Below are 15,563 nucleotides of genomic sequence, written 5' to 3'. Positions count from 1 at the left end.
GATTGTTGGTCATTCTCTATTTAACTATTATTTCTTTTTATTTTAGTGTTCTGCGTTTGCGACTAAAGCAGGAAACAGGTCTTGGCCTCCAGATAGCTTGGTCCGGACCTTTACACATTTATTATTGTCCATAATTGTTTCCCACCTTTATTCGTATTTCGTTATCTGTGTTCTGCGATAACGACTTAAGTTAGTCCAGGCTGGAGCCCTTTCAAAAGTCCTAGAGACTTAGATTTTGTACTTTTGATCTGCAGACTGCTTAGGTAAGATCTTTACACACAAGTTTACTTCATCTACGATTATTTTTCACTTTCATCTTTTATTACGATATTTATATTTGTTCATGTTCCAGTGTTCAGCGTCTACGGCCGACGTTTGTCACAGTTCAATCCCTTTCAAAGGCCCTACAGTCCTTTGTGACACAGCAGTTCGCAACACGTACGACGGACCTCGCTGTCCGTGGAGGCTGGGCTTACGTGTGTTTTTGATTTGCAGACGACTTGGTCAAAGCCTTTACACGCAACTTTAATATTTTTTAATAATAATAAATTTTATCTGATTGTGCCCTTATCCTTATCGCCGAAAGGGATTTCCCTTGGGTCTTACGGCTCAGGGGTTAACCCGTCAACGATCCGGTGTTGGATCACGGAGAGGCAGTGTCTCACGGAAATGGGCCGGGAGGGGCCCATTTCATAAGAATTTTTATTTACCTCTTCTTTCATTTTTCCACATCCTTTTTCCTTTTATAAAATTTTATCGAACATTTTTAACGCAAAGGACATTACAATAATTGTACTCTATCACACGAAGAATATTTGTGTTGGCACAGTTTATTAAAATAGAGAAAATTACATGTTTGAATAACTATGAATTTCAGGTAGAGACAAGCGGAATCCTCTATCAAAGGTGCTGCATATAAGTAAAATAGAAGGTAAATAGAAATAAGTAACGGTAGATTTGATGAATAGGTTATTATAAACAGCAATCTCTAATTAACAATAAGGAGTTTTCAAGATGAATGGAATTATCGATTGCAGTCCCTGTTAGTCTCCAACTCTTTGTAAACTTGTTGATTTAATCTCAATATATTCAGCATGCAGATCCGCTTATGTTTCGTTCGTCAATCGATCTGAAATCACTCGGTGCATAATACCTATCTGGTATGAACAATGTAGTAACAATCAACGATAAAATTATAAAAGTGAAATTTCAATAGTTATAAATTATACTAGCAGCATTCGAAAGTTCATTTTTTGATCATAACTTGACAATCAATAGGATTCAGGATAAGTGTCGCTTGTGAAAAGTCGCGTGTTGGTTTAATTAAACTACAATTTATAATATTATGTAATAGAGGTGCTGAGCAGTTAAAGTAAAAAATATTTTATTTAAAAAGCACAGTAAACAGGGCCTTAGAATTGGTAATCATTATAGAATTCATAATAACGTAATTTTTAGTTGTTCGGTTACAAAATTTTATAGTTTTTCGGTTTTACCAGTTTAAAATTACAATATTTACACATCAATCATAATGTTTGACCAATGAGGAACGGCACTTGGAGTACTGCCTACTATAAAACACGGAGAGGCAGTGTCTCACGGAAATGGGCCGGGAGGGGCCCATTTCATAAGAATTTTTATTTACCTCTTCTTGCCTACTATAAAAGTAGAATTCTTATGATAAATTGTCATTATACTTATATCCATGGAGGATGACTCCTTCGGTAAACATAGCATTAGCTCATATCATTATGACTCTATGTACTTTTAAAGCTTAATCATTCGGATTCTAGTTGAACAGGCATATTCTATTCTATAATATTCCATATATTCAGACGGTTGATCAATTTCTCTTATAACAGAGGATCCACGTGACGGTATTAAGAATACAGTGAAACTAACGTTCAAATAAATGAAAATATATGTACATACACAAATGATAATTCAGCTTCGAGTGCCGCTAACCTTGAAAAATAGTATAGGCCGATCGTAGTATAGGCCTACTGGGGACCCGCTACGTTGTAAACATAGCATTAGCTCATATCATTATGACTCTATGTACTTTTAAAGCTTAATCATTCGGATTCTAGTTGAACAGGCATATTCTATTCTATAATATTCCATATATTCAGACGGTTGATCAATTTCTCTTATAACAGAGGATCCACGTGACGGTATTAAGAATACAGTGAAACTAACGTTCAAATAAATGAAAATATATGTACATACACAAATGATAATTCAGCTTCGAGTGCCGCTAACCTTGAAAAATAGTATAGGCCGATCGTAGTATAGGCCTACTGGGGACCCGCTACGTTAAATAATGGGAAAAAAGAGAATAAAATAAACTTTGGGCAACCTAGAAAAGTTCAAAGAGAGGAACCTTGACAGGTTATTGACTCAGCTACGATGCTCGTTTAATACTAAATTAAATTTATTATTGATATTTATCTATGATATTTTAAAATTTCTCTTTGAACTGTTCTCGGTCGTTTCATTTACCAACGAATTTCGCCATTCATTTTTTAATGTTCATTTTCGGCATGATAAGAGGTAAAGAGTGAAAACCAATATTTCTATGCATTTTTTATAACTGAAATTTATTTGAATATACACATTTGTTTGCGCATTACGTCCATACAAATGTTTAGGGTTCGGTTGGACTGAAGACCTTGCTGCCCCGCCTGTTTGTCAAGAACGGTTTGTGAGGGGCGGCAATTTTTTCCCCACCACCGAGCAATCTATTCATTTTCGCTGACTGCAATACCGGCTGGAACGATGATCATGACCCGGGCGGCTACGCGAAATCTGTAACATCGACAGAGGCGATGATCACGAAATCCTACTCCCGGACTCGGCGTTACGATTTAGCGCCATGCTTTTGATATCGCCTAAAACCGGAGCGTTGTGCATCTCCCCACTGATCTCTGCCAGAGCGTTGTGCATCTCCCCACTCATCTCTGATACAATCTGGCACATCTCCTCATTGGAGGAGTCAGCCATAAGGAAAGGAAAGGAAGGGATCTCTGATACAACCATAAAGGGTGAAACGTTTTTCACTCTATGGATTTAGTGGCTCGTGGTGACTCGAAATAACATTTCTGTTTAGTGACCCTGACTTTGTGGCAAAATCTTACAATTTGAATCATGTATTGAATTATGTAGGGTTTATTAAAAGCTATAAATAAAAAACTACAAGATTTTTATTAATCAAATATAGTCAGTAATCGTTTCCTATAATTTAAATTTCTTTGGGTGCCTAAATTCATTGCCTAACCTCGGGACTTTTTTACAAGTATAATATTATTTTTTCAGTTTCACTTTTTACAATATATGGTCCAAGGATAACAATTACGAAAATGGATCAAAATGGAATGAAAGTTGATGAGACTCTTTTGGGACCACAGAAGCTCCCTATTGATGATCATAATAATATTGGTATAGTTAAAAGTTACTGTTAAAAAAATGAATCACTGAAAAGACCATAATATTAAAATCGTTAAAATTAATTTAAAAATGCTTGGTTTCAGTGATTGGAACAGATAACATAGATTTCACTGAATCAAAAACAAGAGACACTCAAAATGTTTGCCGTCTATGTGCACAAAAATGCATAGATTGTGTATCTATATTTGAAGACAATAATATGTTAATTGCAGAAAAAATTGCTAGATGTCTACCAATAATTGTAAGTCCTAATACAGTATATATGTGATGACAAATCTATTTACATATATTGCAAAAACTATATACTCTTCTAGGTTTTATCTACGGATGAATTGCCATTATATATTTGCAAACGATGCTTATACTGTTTAAATCTCAGTTACAAACTGATTGTTAATTGTTTAAGAGTAGATGCACAGTTGCGAGCTGAGTTTGCACAGTTGAAAAAATCAGACAATGCATTAAAGGTATTAGAAGGTTTAGAAAAATCAGAAATCATCGCATTAAAGGAATTTGAATCACCAGGAACAATTACAGAAAAGAAGCAGTTGGAAGAATTAGAAACGAATTCAAATAGCAATGAAAGATCTGTACAACATATTTCCATAAAAACTGGTCAAGCCTCTAAGATAGACAGTAAGTTAAAAGAGATGGCTCTAAAGGGCCCTGTAGAATGTGAATTATGTTTAACGCTGTTTCAAGATATGGACCAGTTTGATAATCATATAGAGAGTGTACATTTATTAAATTGGCGATGCAATTTATGTGACAAAAGTTTCAAGACTTCTACAAAATTGATAATTCACAAACAATCAAAGCATGCTGGCAATATTAATATTTGCAAAATTTGTGTCAAGTCAAAAAAATCTAAAACAGAGTCAGACTCAGATATCTTTGACCTTCCACTGGTAAATGAAAAACCTCCATCGCCAGTACAGACTATGAATACTACAGAAAATCAAAGTGAAAAAGTAATTGCAGAAAATTCATTGGATGTTATTTGCGAAATATGCCATGTCGCTGTGGACGATGATGATCTTCTTGAGGGACATAAAAAAGTTCATCAACCTAAAAAAATGACATGCGTTATATGTCAAACGGAATGCAATTCTGTCTATGATATGTTTCTCCACAAGAGAGAATCCCACAATAAATACAGAAAAGTTCAGCTGAAATTTGTTTGTGATCTGTGTGGCAAGTTTTTCTCTAATAGCTGGCAATGGGAAAATCATGAGGAAAATGTCTGTCGTCAAAAATTCTCCGTGCACACGTGCAAATACTGCAAAAACAATTTTTCGACGAACCACAAGCTTACACGGCATTTGAGAGTAAATACAAGAGAACAAATTTCAAAGAAGCTTTTATGTACACATTTATTGTACACTTCGCTTTTATTTTTGTAATATAGCAGGCGTTTAAGATGTTTATTATTTCTTTTTTTTATAGAAACATAAAAAGGAAATGATGGATGATCCCACTGTGACAGTTTATAAATGTGTTGCTTGCCCCAAGGTTTTTGTTGATAAAGAATTCTATCAAAAGCATAGAAATGTGAGTATAATATGTGAATACATATTATTATGACAAAGCCAAAACATAAATAGAAAATACTTAGAAATTCTTAATTTGCAGGTGCATGATCCAGAGTGTTGGGACACACACAAATGTACTTTGTGTAATCGTTCATTCAGAGATAATGTAAGACTTAAAGAACACCATCAATCCATACATGAAGGTGTTAAGCCACATCAGTGTGATGTTTGTGGAAGAACATTTCATCGATTATCTAACATGGTAATTAATTAACCCCTCTGTAAATAATCTTTATACTTTCATTAAAACAATAAATCCATTGTTGTCTCATTAACGAAGAGGGCACATCGAATCAAACATTTTGGTCACAAGTGTCCCCACTGCGAAGAAGTATTTGAACGAACTCGTCCTCTTGCAAGTCACATTCAAAATATTCATGGACTCGAACCTGAGATCAGAGGACAGTCTAAAAGACAATACACTAGTAGCTGTTATGTAGTGAAAACTAAAGATCTTTAATCTGAGATCAGAGGACAGTCTAAAAGACAATACACTAGTAGCTGTTATGTATGTCGATTCTGTGGAAAAAAATTATCTACGTACCAATCGGTATTGGACCATGAGCATATACATACTGGCGAGAAACCATATGGCTGTAATATTTGTGACAAGAAATTTAGGTAATTGTTAAACAATATTAGCATGTGTCAAAAATATCAACCTGTGCTAATAACGTACATATTACTTTGACTGTATTGTAGGAGTTACACGTCAAAATGGGCTCATGTGCAAAGACATGAAAAAGGCAATTATGTCTGCGAACACTGTGGAAAATGTTTTAGGTAAATATCAATGCAGAATTTCAAGATTACCTTTATTATTATATGTATACATTTTATTAAAAGTTTTAATCCAATTTTGTTATAGTTACAAGCAAAATCTCACCACACATATGCAAATACACGCTCCTATCGAGGATCGTAAGCATCGGTGCTCTAAATGTGACAAACGTTTCCTTCGTAAAGCCCACCTCGACGTGCACATGAGAATTCATAATGGTATAAGACCGTACACTTGTGATATATGCTTGTTTAATTTTACACAATTAGGCGACATGAAAAGACATAGGGCGAGACACGCCAATGGTGAAGTCCGTGTAAGGCAGCCGAGAACTAAATCTATGCCGACAACCAGTAACGAGGATACCAATTAACAAAAGATTATCTGATAATCGTCTGATCTTCTAAGGAAGACTATGCAGATAATTAAATATTTTGACGCTTTGCTTGCCAGAATGTGTTTATGATACGTAGACAGTTTCAACAAAAAGAGAAGAAAGTGAAGAAGCTAATATTACTTGAGAAAGATAATTGTATATCAGTGTAAATAGTTATTTTGCTGTACATAAAGTTATAATATAGTGAAAAAAAACTTTAGGAATGTCTTTGAGATAGTTACATCACACATAAGAACACAGGGTGTAGTGACATCAAAAGCGAGAGGAATTTTTCTGTCAGTTTATTATTCATTGGTCTTTTTCATTTTGCATTATTTTGTCAAAACATTACTATTCCTGAATTATAAGGGTTAGAATACAAATCAATTACATATGTAGCTGATTCTCATCCTTTATCTATAACATCTTGATAATAAATAAAATATTATTCTTATTAATAAATCTCAATAAACAAGTTAAATAGACTTTTTAGACTACTAATCTATTGACTCCCTGGTTAACATATGAAAGTAGTTATTGTGTCTATTATGTTTTTCATATGTCCTTTAAATTTACATAAAAATTTAATCTGTTTACTATTATTCTAGCCATATGAAAAAAAAACTGATAAAAATGCGTCATTGACAAAAGTCATCAGTTGCATACATGAATAAAAATTATTTGCAGTATATTTCGGGTAATTAATTAAGCTTGCTCTGACGTATCGGAAATTTTTTCCAAGATTTGACTCTTAAGAAAGGGCAAACAGATTTGCCTTGAGGCAGAACCGTTGCAATCATGTGATCGTATTATCATGATGGTATTAAACAAATTTTACAGACGCCAATGCAAAACTTTTCAATTAGAATTCCTCAACAGTTGTAAATGTTACTTTTCCATTTACGTATTTTTCCTGTTAATTTCCACTCCATTGGTTATGCAGTTCACCCAGCCATTTGGACACACACACAGGAAAACTTGGGTTAAGATGGTCAGAGAGGGTAAAATCAGTCACTGTCACATTCCAATACCATTTGTTCATTTTATACGTGCTGACCATGTTACCCATGAAGACTGCTCTAGTCTTCATGATCTTGCCCAATTATCCCTACAACATTTTGTTTTAGGTTGTATGCGCATGTGTTGTTCTAAATCCGACAGTGCTAGAAACCTGTGAATAAATATGAAAATTATAAACTTCATTAACGATTTATCTTTTGTGAATTGCTCTCTTAGATAAAATTTCTATAAGCTCTGCCCTTTTATTCAGCCAAGTTAACGAGTATTGGAAAAGCACGTTACCTACATAGGATACGGCAGACCAAATTAACTGTCAATGCAAAAGGATGCAGCAGAAGAGAATTTAAAAACCAGGAAGAGGACAAAGTTTACTTTCTCCAACGCACAGATATCGGTATATACGTAATATCCGGTTTCAGGCTATCAATGGAATACAGTATACACACTACAGAGCAACTTTCACAAGGAGGAGCTCACTTAGTTAGCTCAAACATTATTTTGTCTCGTTACTGTAGCATGATATAGTAGCAAGATATAAATTACATGATACGTCCAAAGCTATCATTACCTTTTTTAGTGATACCTCAGTATTTTTTAAACAAAAACCAATTTATGTCAAAGCAAAGGATATGCATACGTTTATTATAATAGACAATCTATCAAAAAACACATTAATTTATATACAGACTATATAATATGCAGTATACATTAATCCAGTCAGATCCTAAAAGTATAATTTCTTGAATTACCCAAAAATTCAGTACGTATCATAACAACTGGTTACAGAATAGTACATTTACATTATACGTATCTGATATAACAAGTAATCAAAGTAGTTACATAAATGTAATAAAAAAGGATAAAAAGGATTAACTCGGTGAAAATCGATTGCATAATTGAAGAGGAAGTCCAAACCTATATACATATAATACAAAGACATTCCATAGTATCATAACGCATCGTACTATTTATGTCCACCTTTTTAAGCTTTATATGACATAATACATCAGCAGAGGAATCGAATGATCCGCAAAATTCCTAACCACTGTTTAACGTCATTCTTGTCCTTATATTCTCAACCCTTTGATTTCACTTAGATTCCCATTTCTTGGAAGGAGTTTTTTCTAATGGACTTTTACAATTCAATTGCGCAATCTTTTTAGTCGTTCTCAAAGGTCGACTTTGGTTTATAATAAACCCTCTAGCTCCCCTTCGGGCTAAACTTATACCAGGTGACCTATACTGCCTAATTGTATCACATATGCAAAATAGTGAATGTAACAAAGTGGGGCGGCTTTGGTTATTTTGCGTGCTGTGCAAGTCTATTTGCTAAAGGGTCCTTTCAAAAATATATGCATATACTATTAAAGACGTCTAAGAATTAGCGTGATAAATAATAGTCTATAGTACTTTTTTATTCGAATTTTAAAATAATATATGTATAATATATACGTACAAGCGTGATGGCGATGCATATCGATAACAATAAACTGTATTGAAGTCTATAGTGTACGAAAAGAATTGGTTATGTGGTCTATAAAAATAAGTCTTTTAAATATTCTTCTGTATTATTTAAAGGAATGTTTTGCATCTTCAAGTTCAGCATAACATTTTGTAACGAGTAAAAAAATATCTTCGTATCCTGTACTATTAATAAAAATGAAATATCTAGAATTTCCATTTTGCATATTTTACGATTTATTTTTCGTTCCTCAGGATAAATGCGATATTATATATGTGGATTAATATATAGTAAGCGTGGGGTAAATATATGTATACACAAAAGTCCCACGGTATTACGCAAATCATATAACGATGGTACTTGGTGGGGCCCGCTATCGGTTTTCTCTTGGATTCTGTGAGAAATTCCGAGTCACAGTCCTTTCTTAGACACAGATTCTTTCGGTTGTTCGGCACTTAAAACAAAAGGAGCTAGCATAAGATTTTGAGAAAAAAAAGGAGAACATCCTGAAAGATTCATGAAGTAGCAATAAATTAGAAAAAGTTACTAAATAAAATTTCAAAAGAATGTAATTCAAGTAAACTGGATGGTGAAGTGTGTGTTTTAAAGTTATACAGGGTGATTCGCATTAAGTGATAGGAAAGATATTTTTTTTCAAAATGTAAGAGATACAAAAATGTCGGAGATAAAATATTTTTACTTTTTTATGTGACAAAGAATGCCCAAAGCTGAATATTATTATTATTATTATTATTATTATTATTATATGTTTCTTCGGAAAGTATCAATATCTTGTGTTTTTTTCATGTAAAATAGGGTAGGAACTTCTTATAAGGATAGTCCTTATCAAAGCTGCTCAAATTTATCTGAAAAATCTTTCCTCGGTATATTCACTTTTAGAATATCAATTCTTTAGATTTTTTGTCAGATTTTATTAAGTGATAAAGCAATGGCTACAACTTTCAAAACAAAAAAAAGATTGAAGGAGATGCACTTCCGCATCTACGTATATCCTATCGTACGTCCGAGGAAAAGGGATAAAAGGATTTACACCATTTTTGGAAATAAGGATACGTTACTATCAATATTGAATAAAATTAATTTGTGAATTTGTAAGAAAAAATATTGTTGATCAATTTTATCGGGTTGACAGGCATTTTTCGAATATGTGAGATTTCCTATCCGATTATATTTATAAGAAAAACGTGATTTTGTTACTATCTGAAAAAAGGACTAAAATATTTCGCTACGCGCATTTGTTGCCGCTCGTGAAACCATGCCACTTTTATGTCAAGGATATTTCATTGCTCTTTAAATTTTTCGAGAAAATCACTTTTAATGCGTTACGTAGGCTACCTTGTAGAAAGAAGTACTATAAAATAACCCATTAATTTTTAGATAACAATAAACAACACATAATGGAGCTATTAGTGTTACTTCTGATTCCTGTGATAGTACAAAATGCAATCGGTTCGGAGGAACTTTTGAAAAGGACGTTACCGGCTTATGCGGTTGCATTGAAATCTGAACTTCTAAATTCCACGGATTGTGAAACACAGCTGAATATATTTATGAAGGCAGTGAATTCCCACAAATTATGGGGATTGAAAAGTAAGTTAAAAAACTAAGAACACAGAAAACAGTATATCAACATTTTATAAAAATCGTTCAATCATTCATAGAATGATATAAGTTTATCTAAATAAATTTTATGAGTACTAATTTCTATATCTAGGCAACTTATGTCAAATACACTACAAAATTAATATTGAACCGAATTATTTGTCATGTCATACAAAAGAGGGGTCCCATAATAATATTAATAATAATATATATATATATATATGTTAAATAACCTACTACCATCCTGATTAACATATTTCCGTTTTAGTGGAGAAATCACCATAGAGTGTTTTGAATGAATATGTGTCCTAAATTTAAAATTTGCGTAATACTCAAGTCTCGTATGTCATCGTTTAAGTCTGTGTAGATTTTACTGAAACGAGATTGACTTTCGCGCATTCATCTGATTACACAAGAAACTAGTTTTGTCCCGGGGAAAAGCACATGGAAGTACTGATATGTATATTAAACTATTTTGAAAGCTGCATTTATATTATGCTATCAAAAAATGCAAAAGGCGACACAAATATTTGTTCATTAGCGCCTAACGCATTAACGGGATTAACAATTATCCAAAGCCAAGGAAAAGATAATTTTGATCTATAAATCTCAATAAACTCAACGCGCTTACATAGGTTTGTTATATATTTGCATACGAAATAAGAAAGCAAAAGGCGTCGCAGTGTGATATACCATTAATAATTATTACAACAGATCTTAAACGTAATGAATATTTACATGCTAATTTTGGTAAGTTAGGAAATTATTGTTATTCAATGTTTGCGAGAATTCAAGTATACGTCAGAGAAAGTACAAATAAGACGACATTTTATGGTACATGCAAAATTTTTCAAAGATTTCGTCAAAATACAAACAAAAAGAATGTACCGACTGTTGCAGTGCTGGATTCAAGCGGCGCGCCAGATTCTGGATTTTTCTATGGGAACAATTACTGGTTAGGAAGTAAAACCCAGTGTCGAGACACAACTAATAGAATTCCGTTTCCTTTGGCGGAGCGTGAACTGCAAAACAATTCGATATACCGTAAAATTCACGATGAGTTTCCACCTTTCGAAATTAATTACTTCGTGGCGTACTTTAGGCACAACAGCACCCTTCAATATCACGTACGATTGTTGAACGAGGCGAGTCAAATAATTTTACTCTGTTTTACCAGCTTTAATGAATTCCGATGAATAATATTTTGTAGAATTTTACTTATTAGGATCTAATTACATTGGGATTGTGCTTACCTGCTTCCTGCTCTACGGATGAATTAAGTTTCATACTGGAAAGAATGTTCCAAGAGAGGACTCTTCAAGTCGGTGAAAGACACGCGGGAGATTTTAAACTTATCGAAGTGAAACATCTGAGAAATGATTATAAATGGCTGATGAATAGCAAATATATTTTTATTGGGTACGTTCAAATATTAGACATAAGTTTTTAAGTAGAATAATATATATTGATAAATTCTTTTTTTCATTCTTTTTATCTTTTTCAGATTTATTTTGTTATTACTTTGGTCCCTGATGATAGTCGGAACGGTATACGAGATATTGATCACACGAAGAATAAAGAATAAAAATAGGACTAATCGTATCGAGAATAACAATACGTCTGACGTAGAAGGTACATTTGAATGTTTAAATATAAATGATACCGATTGTAAGTAAAAAAAATTATTGTTCAATATACAGCCATCAAGCATACACTGCAAACCTCAGAAATGTACAGATCGCGAATAGAACGACAGAATACTTTTGTAAATATAATGCTGTGCTTCTCCATCTACAAAAACACAAAGACTATTTTCAATACAAAGTTGTCCAATGATTCTGTACCACAGATACATGGTATACGATTTCTCGGAATGGTTTGGATCATAATGATACATACAGTGTTTTACAGTAGCGATTACGCAAGTAAGATCAATTTAAAAATATACTTAACATGTGCCAGTAAGTGCTAAACAGCAATAATAAGTCGTCAAGACAATATTTTTTCGTTTAATTATCAGATAACAAGGCAATTGCATGGCGAATGTCAGAAGGACTCGGGGAACAAATAATTAGCAATTCGACATTATCAGTGGACACATTCTTTTTCCTAAGTGGATTTCTTGTTGCATATTTATATTTGAATGGCAAAAAAGGGAAAGAGGAGAAAAAGTCAGCCAATTATTTGTTAAAACTGGCTGAATTTTGTATACCGGTGCTGAGAAGATTTCTAAGGTATTCGACAAAGAATAATAATAAAAATTTTATACATTGGCTGATATATTGCAAAACAAGAAAAAAATTAATAAAAAAATTCCAATTTTAAGGTTAACACCAACTTATATGCTGACGATTGGGATCTTGGAAATTAATTCAGCCTGGTACGCAAAAACGTCACAATTTTATATGAGCGAAAGGCCCCAGGAAATCTGCGCAAAGTATTGGTGGCGTAATTTACTATACATTAATAATTTATTCGGCACAGACACTATGGTATGTAGTCTCACAAATATATTCCATTGAATATTAATTTTCGAACTTTAGTATTTCACAATTAATGACATGTGGTTCTTTATTAATTACTTGTCTTGTTTTCAGTGCATGTCCTGGAGCTGGTACATGTCGAACGACATGCAATTTTTTGTACTCATGTCTTTTCTTCTCATCCTCTCGTCCATGTGAGCGTCCAATTGTAAATCTTTGTCTTTAACACCTCATCAAATTCTATTTTAAGATTTTTTACTGCTCATTTAACAAGTAATGCATGAATTCTTCAACTGTAAGTGTACAATTGTAAATCCCTGGTATAAAGTCCAAGTGAGCCCGGACATCAGTGTCGGTATTTCCCGTAATACAAGGAGAAGCACATAGCTATTGATGCATCACGTTTTAAGTTTTTTATTTTAAAATATACATTGAATTTGCATTACAGGTACTTTTACACGTCCGTTACAATATTGGCTATAGTGATGACTAGTTCGACATTACTAACTGGATTTATATCTTATATTAATGAATACGTACCAACGTAAGTATCAGGATATCCCCGAATATTGACTTATGAACCTTTGTCTTTCTTATGACGTAATTCCTACGTGGAAATACTAAGTGAGAGGCTCCACGGTTTTTATGTAACAATTATACAACATAAATGTCAACATATAAAACCAACAAAGTTCAGCTAATAGTATTTAATAATATACTAAGTCCACTTGGGTTTTCCCTAGAATTAATTGTTTTAAAACTTTGAACCATTAGTATTTGAGTTAAAACACAAGTCTGTTTTACTTTTATGCTCATGTCTTTTTTTCCTCAAACTTTAGAATGGACGAGCAATACAATATGCTGGATCAATTGTATTATCCACCATGGACAAGAATTGGACCTTATATAGTGGGAACTGTAACGGCCTTCATTCTGATAAAATTAAACAATCAGTTGACAATACGCAAGGTACGGGACGATATGTTATTTATTAAAAAAATTCTCAATTAGATAATTATCTAATTAACCGTGTTTGAAGCATGACAATTTTAACAATGTCACTGTGAAGCTAAACTGACAAAAATGTGGTAAAAATATGTTGCATAAAGAATTAATTGAATTTTAATAACGTTTTTATGGTAGACATACATTTTTCTTCAGGAGGTACGACTATTTCCTATATACAATAGTGGATTTTTCTTTTTGCAAATAAACAGTATAATGTCATTCTCAAAAGTATTTGTTAAATAACATATTATCATTGAGCCAAGTCGACGACGTAAACATTTTTAATTCTCATCCTATATACTGTTTAAATTATTATCGTAATACATTGAAAGAAATAATTCAAACTGTCTTCATTAAAAAAACAATGATATTGAGTTTTAGTTGTCCAATAATTCTCCCATATAATATTCAGAGAATTTTATCGTTCAGAAGCCAAAATAGATGACGTCAAATTAACGTAAACAAGTATATATGTATTGTTAAATTTACGTTATTTTCGCTGCGTATATCTGAGAAACAGGATGGGTCCATTTTTTAGAAACTTTGTAGTCACCAAGATTATATACCTGCCAGGAAGATATCGAAATTTCAAATCAGCTGGATTTATGATGATAATCGTACCTTCATAAGAAGAATAGAATGTTTAAAATGATGCAAATATGCATCGTTCACACCGGTGACGACTTTCCTTTGCGCGTGTATACGTCAATCATACTCTAAGAATTACTTAAACTTGACTTTTAGAGAACATTGATGGTATGCTGGTGTATAAGCAGTGCCTGTAATATCTTAGTACTCTTCGGCCTTTGGAACAGGCAAATATCTACCATAGCGGCAGCCATTTACGTAGCACTTGGTAGAACAGTTTGGGCTATCGGTTTAGCGTGGATATTGATAGCCTGCTGCACAAAACACGGAGGTACTGTGTATATAAATAAATATAATTAATAATAATGACAACAGCACAATCAAATATTAACAGATATATCAATAATTGAATAGGTAATTTAATGTTTAAAATGCTACTTTTTTTTCTATATTAAACAGGAATTATTAACAGTATACTTTCGTTTCCTGGATGGGTACCATTCAGCAGACTGACGTACTGTGCATATCTGCTTAATCCTCTACTAATAAATTCCATTTATCTAAACAGTGAGTCTCCGGTTCATGTTCACCTATTACAAAACGTGAGCATCCACATTGAGGCTTTATTAAATTTTTTTTTGCTAGAAAAGAGCCCGCCTGACAGCAAATATATTTAAATTTCTTTGTCTTTACAGTGCACTCTGTTCCTGGGAAATTGTGTTCTCACGTTTATCTGCTCGTACGTTCTATCACTCATGATAGAAACACCAAATATTTTATTAATGAAACTTTTGACAGAGCGTTTTCAGAGAAAAATTTAATTAAAAATTATATGACATAACGCGATGAAAGAAAAAGAGCAGTATTCAATAAGCAGTTTGATGTAGCTTTTAAAATAAAAACGACTATGTAGTACGCTAATAAGTTATTGTTAAAAGACTTAAAAAGTATATCAAAAGATTGATTGATTTTTACACATGTTGAGCAGATTGACATAAAACTTAGTCGTATGATGTTTATATTTTGATATAAATAAAGTATGTTATAGCAATATATACTCGGTCCACGAGTTCGATCTAGTTTTTTAACAGATTGAAAACAATGAAGTTCTAGTAAGCTACACATAACTCTGTATAGAATTTTTCTTACAAAGTATGCATGAGCCTGGTTACATAATTAATTA

At 32.9% G+C, this 15,563-nt stretch overlaps 2 protein-coding genes and 1 long non-coding RNA gene across 4 annotated transcripts; 2 read left to right on the top strand and 1 right to left on the bottom strand.

Annotated features, from left to right (window-relative positions):
• The first annotated feature begins 2,920 nt into the window (after nt 1–2,920).
• LOC107270971 (zinc finger protein 2 homolog) lies at nt 2,921–6,681 on the top strand. Of its 2 annotated transcripts, none has more exons than XM_015746479.2 (10): nt 2,921–3,044; nt 3,316–3,438; nt 3,531–3,688; nt 3,762–4,775; nt 4,894–4,998; nt 5,080–5,241; nt 5,320–5,433; nt 5,506–5,660; nt 5,742–5,822; nt 5,908–6,681. In XM_015746479.2, exons 2-10 carry the CDS (start codon nt 3,360–3,362, stop codon nt 6,191–6,193), a joined length of 2,154 nt encoding a protein of 717 aa, XP_015601965.1. In that variant the 5' UTR covers nt 2,921–3,044; nt 3,316–3,359; the 3' UTR covers nt 6,194–6,681. The 2 variants fall into 2 exon arrangements, with proteins under 2 accessions (XP_015601965.1, XP_015601963.1); XM_015746477.2 differs by having other exon boundaries at nt 2,965–3,219.
• A 133-nt stretch (nt 6,682–6,814) lies between these two features.
• Nucleotides 6,815–11,601, bottom strand: LOC112494837. The gene is made up of 3 exons (XR_003060717.1): nt 11,555–11,601; nt 11,190–11,323; nt 6,815–7,367 (listed from the first exon to the last, which is right to left on the bottom strand). It is a non-coding gene; the product is annotated as an uncharacterized LOC112494837 (long non-coding RNA).
• LOC107270972 (nose resistant to fluoxetine protein 6) lies at nt 8,934–15,301 on the top strand. Its single transcript, XM_015746481.2, has 14 exons — nt 8,934–9,339; nt 10,077–10,289; nt 11,202–11,446; nt 11,527–11,720; nt 11,806–11,933; nt 12,002–12,226; nt 12,322–12,535; nt 12,628–12,793; nt 12,899–12,978; nt 13,233–13,328; nt 13,624–13,753; nt 14,537–14,711; nt 14,840–14,982; nt 15,076–15,301. Exons 2-14 carry the CDS (start codon nt 10,097–10,099, stop codon nt 15,199–15,201), a joined length of 2,115 nt encoding a protein of 704 aa, XP_015601967.1. The 5' UTR covers nt 8,934–9,339; nt 10,077–10,096; the 3' UTR covers nt 15,202–15,301.
• The last annotated feature ends 262 nt before the right edge of the window (nt 15,302–15,563 follow it).

This window comes from Cephus cinctus, unplaced genomic scaffold (genome assembly GCF_000341935.2).
Source record: "Cephus cinctus unplaced genomic scaffold, Ccin1 Ccin1_scaffold0857, whole genome shotgun sequence".
Taxonomy (NCBI): domain Eukaryota; kingdom Metazoa; phylum Arthropoda; class Insecta; order Hymenoptera; family Cephidae; genus Cephus; species Cephus cinctus.
The sequence above is the reverse complement of the archived record's forward strand: the minus strand, read 5'-3'. Positions and strand labels throughout refer to the sequence as shown.

Bases quoted from the DNA above. Each gene is read 5' to 3' on its own strand.
- LOC107270971 (XM_015746479.2), top strand. From the start codon at position 3,360: ATGGATCAAAATGGAATGAAAGTTGATGAGACTCTTTTGGGACCACAG. The intron at 3,439-3,530 runs GTATAGTTAAAA...GCTTGGTTTCAG, and splicing joins TGATGATCATAATAATATTG to TGATTGGAACAGATAACATA. The intron at 5,434-5,505 runs ATCAGAGGACAG...CTTTAATCTGAG, and splicing joins TTCATGGACTCGAACCTGAG to ATCAGAGGACAGTCTAAAAG.
- LOC107270972 (XM_015746481.2), top strand. From the start codon at position 10,097: ATGGAGCTATTAGTGTTACTTCTGATTCCTGTGATAGTACAAAATGCA. The intron at 10,290-11,201 runs GTAAGTTAAAAA...CGACTGTTGCAG, and splicing joins CAAATTATGGGGATTGAAAA to TGCTGGATTCAAGCGGCGCG. The intron at 12,979-13,232 runs GTGAGCGTCCAA...TTTGCATTACAG, and splicing joins CTTCTCATCCTCTCGTCCAT to GTACTTTTACACGTCCGTTA.